Here is a 7838-nt window from a genome sequence, read left to right as displayed (position 1 = left end):
CGCGTCCTGGATTCCACTGCTAGCCACTATTCATCTCTGCTTACCATGCTTGTGAATTAAGGCTATATTGAGACAATATGCACAGTATGCACATATGCCAATTAGAGACTGACCAGTTGCAGTCCTAACACATCGATGGGAAGATTCAAACAAACAATACTAAGTGAATTTATCTCATGACAGTTGAGAAATCTAAGTGTAGGCACGCTGTTATAAGCAGGAGAATTCTTTATCTAATTGAGGTTCCAGTCCATATATGCCTGGCTGGGTTATTTCAGCAGCATATACGTACGAATTAGTTTTTTTGTGTTGTTATTCGTCTTTGGGAGTAGAGCTCCCTACAAAACCTTGGCATTGTCACTCTGGCTAGTTAGGTTGGTGAAGTGTTAAAGAACTCAGATTAGTAACTGAATTGGACTACAAAATACAATAATTACTCAACATTATTACTCTTTTTACTTAACGTAATTAGAATTATGTCTGGTTTGTTAAGGCTCATCACAGAAGCGCTCCTATAACCTTGGAGGAAACTGATTGCTCTGCTTAAAATTTTTGAAATAATAGCAGTTGCCGCTAGGTTAGGGGTATATATTACCGATGAGTGCCAGGAAACATGACGCCTAGTCCTGAGAAATCTTGATGATACAACACCACCCTTGACGATTTTTAATTTATTTATTGTAGATTTTTTGTTGACTTATTTTCATTTGTCTCCATCTTTACCGGTTAATTTGTATTCCTCTCAAGTCAATTCAAGAACGAGCACGTCGAATTCGTCTTAGAGCCAATAAACGACAGAAGTTTTTCGTTTCACAGAAAATCAATACTGAATTGGATATGAATTTATGCACTGATATTACTCCTCCAAATCAAGATTTCGTCCTTTTTAATTCAGGGGATTCAGTTCCAGCGCTTAGAAGATCTACACGTAATAGAACATTTCATACATTTTGGAAACCTAAACTAACTCGTCAAAAGCGTAATTTTGAATCCATCTGCTGATTAAATATAAACAGGCTCAGTTCTAAAATAGATTTTCAGGTATTAAATTATAAAATATATTTATAATCTTTACCTCTCCGCATAGACAACACTTATTTAACGATTTTGCTAAGACATAGATATTTGGTAATCTAGTGCTTTGTATACATAATACTTAGTCCATTGAATCTAGTTTGCATAAATTCACCTATTTTAATTGGTTTATTATAGTTTCTCACAGCTTTTCTTTGGCAAATATTCAAGAAGCAACGAATGAACTAAAATTCCCACCTTATTTTTACAAGCTATTGTATTAGCAATTTATGATTTTTGATAATTGTATATCATGTGGTTAGTAATTGAACCATCCAACTTTCAATCGACAAGTCCCGTTTTCGAACCTCGATCTACATATTTCGGTTTGGGCGCTAAATGATAGTATTAGCTTTCCTACAACGTATGACTTAAAGCCGCGTAAATAAATTTGTTTTTGGTAGATAAATTATACTTGATTGTCACTACGGAAAGAGAGACAACTGATGGGATTGTCTGAGTGTAATGAAATTTTATCTACTGACTCATTTCCAGGGTACATAGAAGAAATAGCTAACGATTGTTAATGATTATACCATAAAACTGATGTAAAGAGACAGAGAATGAAGTGTAAGTATAATAAAAAGAAGAACAGCAATGAACAGAAATTAGCGTATGAGAGTGAAATGGTAATAACAATGGAAGAAGCAGTCCAGTTAGAAAAAATATAATCAGAAAGAATTCTTCCAGCTAAAGAAGTTACGTCCATTTTTTATGAAGACAGTAAAGTTACAGCAGGATAACCACCGGCTTTTATTCTGATCCATGTCTGATAAGTTCTCTAGCTACTATGTTGTACTATCTCCAGAACCCCAACGAGGGAGTCGTGAAGGACTAACAGAAGTCAGTCCTGTACAGCCTTCTTTCATACCACGACACCATGTCATACGCTGAACACCTCTCCGCTTTTTCCAACCGGTCCCAGCGTCGGCAAATAATGCACAATGTGAAATTCTTTGGGATGAGACTCGTAAGACACGTCCAAGCCACCGAAGTCGATGTTTCAAGATAGTGACAGCAATTGAATTGTCATCGCTGTGCCCGAACACACGATGGCAAACCTCCTCATCGCTAACATGGTGTTGCCACTGGATTTCAGAAATCCTTCGAAGACAACGATGACAATCAAACACAGAAAGTTGTCTAACATCTTCAACTCGGAGAGGTCAGGTCTCCCAAGCATAGAGCAAACCTGCTCTCACCGACGCGTTGTAGATCCGACCTTTTACAACCAGACCAAGATTACGATGGTACCAAAGGTGACAAAGATTGGCATAAGCCTTTCTGGTTTTCACTATACGTAAATCGATCTCGTCGCTCACGCCACCACCACCAACACTTACTCAGCTACCTAGATACATGAAATTCTCGACTACTTCTATCTGCTCACTACCCAGAGTGAGTGCAGGTTCAAGGTCCTGCCAGTGTTGTAGAAGTACTTTGCAATTAGAAGGTGCAAGGCACATACCATACCTACGGACACTGATTGCCAACTGATTAAGTGTGGATTGCATGCCTTGGGTATTGTCGTATAGTAAGACAATATCGTTCTCATACTCAAGGTCGAGAAGTCTTTCTCCAGGCAACAGATCGACACCATAATTACCTGCATCCATCAGAGCCGTTTCCAAAATGTCATCGATGGCAAAGTTGAAGGAAAACGGTGAGATTGGGCAACCCTGTCTAACCCCACTTCTTAAATGGAACAACGGAGAGAGGTGGTTGTGCTCCTCACTCTGCCTGAGGTGTTAGTAATATGGGGCTTTTGGGATGTTAATAAACTTCTCAGGCACACCCTTCTTCAATAGACAATCCCAGAGAACAGTCCTGTCCAACGAATGGAAGGCCACCCTGATGATAAGAAACACTGTGACATTTGGCATGTTATAAGTATGGCGATGTAATAGGATTTGACAGAGGGTAAAAATATGATCAATATATCATTGACCAGAACGAAAACCAGCCTGCTCCTCGTGAGTCAGTCTTTCTCGGGTTTTGTTATAACTGTTATAATTTCTTCATACGAATATTCGTCAAGGTTAGAACGAATAGTTTGACAATAATTGGGCGCTGAGTATAGAGAATTCATTATATGTGAAAAAATTATATTTGAAATAGTCTCAGCGATTGAAATTTAAATATTTCCAACGTTTCGTCCAGCTAACTTGTCTGGACTTCTTCAGGGAAATGATCAAAATCATCAAAGAAATATATAGTGTTTTTTTAACAATCATATCAAAATCTCTACTACTTTAATCCAATCATATTTGGATGTCGGATGGAAGTAAGAAGCGCAACAAGAAATAATTTAGTGTATTTGTAGTTTTTACATGAGGAGATTCTAGAGTCTTCTCCAAGCATCAACTAGCGCTGATTGGATAAAAATTAGCCAATCAGTGTGCACCAGCACAATCGTGCATGTAACATACTTTAATCCAATCTATGTCCGGCTAACACCTCCTCTTTGAGCAGATTCGTAGGATCTGATGCTAGGGTCGAACTGCAACCGAGTGACTGGCCTGTGCTTTCGATTTGTCCATCGTCTAGGCAATAAGGAAGTTGTATCACTCTTTGCTTGCACAGAAACTGACCTGTGTGTTTCAAAGGTGTCTAGCAGAACGTCAAGAGGCATTCGATTTCGAGTCTCATTACTGGCTATCGAAGTTGCTTTCAATTGGTTAGCATGACGTATTCAAACTTCTGAGCCAACTGACACCTCATAAACCACATTCCCTTCCTTTCTCACGATCTGACCAGCTGATCTGACAAAAGAACATCGTTTCTCACACCGATTTCTTCGCAGTTTTATGGAGCTTTCTAATCTAACGGCACATAACTGACTGGTAATGGGGACTCAGTAGATTAGTGCTGCGTCAATTCTACTGCTTAGTGTGACACCAACGCCAGCAAAACCAGATGAAGATGCTACAAGGTCACCGAATTAACGCATATGAAACAAGATTTTAAAGCGACAGTTGGAGAATTAATTTGTAATACTTTACTGGAGTCTTGAATCCGGTTCGTGAACAGGCGACAGATACCTATGTCGAGACTTTCTAAAGACATAGACAACTCCATCTGTTATCTGATCTGCATGAGTGTGCGAATGTTGAGTGAGGTCAGTTTGAATGGTATATGTGGTTTCAGAAAGACTGGTTCAGTATTCGTCTTCGGTGGTAGCATTCAACTTCCAACCGATCATTGGCTTGAGATCGCTTAGATAGAACAGAGCTTCCTCCATAGGTGAGTTGCTTTATAAGTTGAAAAATAAAAGAATACACAAAATGAGAATAAAAGGGAGTAGATAAGTTACGTAGTATAAAAGAAATGAGAACGAAAGATATCAAATGATTGTGAATACGATTCGTCTCAGTGCGAGTTAATGCAAGAATAACTTTCCGCCACTTCGTATTTTGGTATGTTACCGTTAAGCAGATAAGGCAAACCTGATTATGTAAAATAAGATTCTGTGTTTCCTAAAATAACTTGTGTTTTGTTAATTAATAATGATGATGTAGTTTCCGAAATTCTATTCCAATATTCTGGGAAAATTGGAAATGAATGGTTAGGAAATACCGTACAATGATATGATAGTCATAATCAAAACAAAGGTCGTCGATTTCGCCGTTTAGTTAAACGTTCGTTAACATTAAGTCATGTTAGTGAATCCTGTTTACCTAAATCAGTGATGTTTATCACCTGATTTCTTTGAGTAGTGCATTCGCTTCCCCTTACTGTTTGACGACCTAATAATAACGTTAATAAGTGCATCATAATTTTAATATATTCAGAAAGCAATGACTGAATTTAAGTGCGGAGTAAATTTTTTGCTGAATCTCATTCACATTCTTTTCAACTGATAACTCTAATTCTTTAAGGTTTTGTGATAAATTTATAAATGTTTCATCTAACAAATGAATGTTAAATATATATTTGCGTTCTATCTTATTTTCTTTTTGATTTATTTACATTTTGGATGCGTGTTGTGTGATTCATGACCTTTGCTTGATAACTGTGTCTATGATCACTGTTGTTGTGTTAAACAGACTGCGCCAACCAACTAATGCATAAGTAATTTTTCGTGTGTTATTTCCTGCTGAATTTCGGTCACTATACAAATCTGTAACTTATTCCTGATACTAGTATTATGGAAAGATCCATTGTTTTTTGATCTAATTATTGAGAGCCCTAAGACATCTCTCTTTCTGTCCAACTTATGAATTAAGTCTTTTTCCTGGTTTTCTATCGATTCTGTTTAATATTTTCATAACTGAAACCCACTTAATCGTATGCCGTTCTAATCAACATCTAGTTTTTTGAATACTGGTTTTGATTGACCTCATTTCATAGTAACGCCTTATGAATAGTTCTTCAGATATTATAACTTACTTTCTTTAATTTGCTGTTTACCTTCTGACAGTTAGTAATTTCAATATAAATTGGAAAATTGAGGTATTGAACCAAGATGATATTAATCATGCTTTAACTATTTATGATAATCTACGTATTTTCCATTCGCAATGACACTTTATTTTTCATTTAAAGTTTCCTATTTCAATCCTCAGATGCCGCGTTTAAGTGTTCAAGCGAGTTCAGCACTTCAATTCGATATTTTGTTTGAATGTTCTCAAACTCGTGCGCGATGCTGTAATCTTTGGTTACCACATTGTCCTAGTGGACCAGTAGAAACTCCAGTTTTCATGCCGGTCGGTACACAAGGTGCTATGAAGGGTATCACTGTAGGTCAGTTAGAACAGTTGGATTGTCGGATTTTACTTGGAAATACTTATCATTTAGGGCATCGCCCAGGACCAGAAGTTCTCAGAAAGGTATGATTTTATAAATTTTCCAACTTAATTTTCCATTATTTGATATTCATCTTGATGTTGTTTTCAATGCTTAATATAATCAGTTACACCCATTTTAGGACCTTGGACTAATGTTTAATGATACAGGTTGACACATACCACTCCTATGGATAGAGATAAGAAATTAACAAGATAAAGTGAAGAGGAAATAATTATATCTAATTAGGTGGAAGTTTGGAGATTTAAATGCTTTGTTCGAAAGGAACAAATAAAATTGAAGAATCTAAAGTACACAATAACAACTAAGATTAAAATATAGAGGAGGGTAAAGAATGACTGCAACCGCATCATTTTAACCAGTCTTGGTCCATATCACATCTTTAACCGTAGATTATAATAATTAAATAAACCTCAAATAGAAATCCGAAGTCTCCTTCTATGAATCAGATCGGGAGTCATTGATTATAGAGACTGATGACCTTTCTCCTTTCGGATGGCTCCTAGATCCGCCAGCATTGTGGGTCATGGTAAGCGGTGGTCAGAGCATAACACTAAGTTCAGTAGCAAAACGGACACTACCCACCTTATATAGTAGTTTTACTGGCACATCAAGGTTAGACTTTTTGTGCCGTGGCGTTTCATGTTACATTATATGTGCTATGACTGAACGGTCAACTGATAAAATGTTTCAATTGCTATTGGCCGATGATTACTAGACTGAGCCAGCCAATTAGGTGTTTGCCTTACTAGACCGAGTCATGTATTCTAAATACACGCGTATCGAAGATGAAATCATTGACTAACTGGTGTCTTGGTCTCATGAAGCTGTCATTTATGCACAAAATATACAACCAAGATAGTATAACCAAAATAATAATCAAATATAGAAGCTATTTTCACATAAAAACTCAACAAGTTTGCATTACCCCTATCGGATCAATATCTACTTTAAGTAAATTGATTTATTTCTGAGTGCTTAACCTTGCGATCGATGATTTCAATGGAGATATCTTAAGCTTACTATTGCATGGTGTTGTCATCAGTTTTTTCCTTCCAGTTCTACATTTTCCTGGTTTTGTTTTGCATATTTGATCCCGACATCTGGGTTTTAATTTTAGGCTGGTGGGCTTCATAAATTTATGTCTTGGCCTCGTGCCATCCTTACAGATTCAGGAGGTTTCCAAATGGTTTCACTAAACAAATTGTCCGAAGTTACTGAGGAAGGAGTCCGATTTACTTCTCCACATAATCATACTGAAATGCTCTTAACTCCCGAAGAGTCTGTTGGAAATTTTCAAAACGCACTGGGTTCAGATATTGTTATGCAGTTGGATCACGTTGTGCATGTGCTAACAGATGACAAATCTATGAAAAAAGCAATGGAAAGATCTGTCCGTTGGTTAGATAGGCACGTGTTTGTTTTACCGATTGGTTTTTAGCGTTTTTTCAATTTTATTAATCGTGTATATGTTCATACTTCAGCATAAGATGATGATTCTGAGTTTGAAATTTGTGAAATAGCTTATCAAGTTTCAAATATTTATCTGTATATAACAATAAGCTAGTTAAAGACGGCCTGCTTGAACATCTGGGTTGTCTGTTTCTTCTATCTAGATATTTCAACAAGTTATGTAGTTTTGTTTGTTTTAATACATGATTATAGCTACTAATCGCATAACCTATTCAGGTGCGTTTCTGAAAATGTACAGATTTTCGTTGTACAAGTTACGAAGACCTAATCAGAGATATCGTGGTTGCTGGCAATATGCAGCGAAAAGAATGTACATTATTTAGATGTCGATTGACTGGACTGCTAACTTCTAACTGGCGATCACTCAATATTTGTCGTTAGTATCAATGAAGAATGAAGAAACGGAAACTTGTTGAAATACTCTGTGCTGAGAATTCTATATTGTACCAAAAATATAATATTGAATAAAGCTAATGTTAATAATA

General features: G+C 36.7%; 1 protein-coding gene across 2 annotated transcripts in view; it reads left to right on the top strand.

Annotated features, from left to right (window-relative positions):
• Window positions 1-7321, top strand: part of Smp_150780.1 (putative queuine tRNA-ribosyltransferase) — a gene marked incomplete at both ends in the record, with an annotated part of 22110 nt that extends 14789 nt beyond the window's left edge. For both annotated transcript variants that reach the window (XM_018788766.1, XM_018788765.1), the window contains 3 exons: window positions 748-979; window positions 5620-5903; window positions 7001-7321. In XM_018788766.1, the coding sequence (XP_018654275.1) occupies window positions 748-979; window positions 5620-5903; window positions 7001-7321 (837 nt within the window). The remainder of the gene's footprint in view (window positions 1-747; window positions 980-5619; window positions 5904-7000) is intronic.
• Between the last annotated feature and the right edge of the window lie 517 nt (window positions 7322-7838).

The sequence above is a fragment of the Schistosoma mansoni genome, chromosome W (genome assembly GCF_000237925.1).
Source record: "Schistosoma mansoni strain Puerto Rico chromosome W, complete genome".
Classification (NCBI taxonomy): domain Eukaryota; kingdom Metazoa; phylum Platyhelminthes; class Trematoda; order Strigeidida; family Schistosomatidae; genus Schistosoma; species Schistosoma mansoni.
The sequence above is the reverse complement of the archived record's forward strand: the minus strand, read 5'-3'. Positions and strand labels throughout refer to the sequence as shown.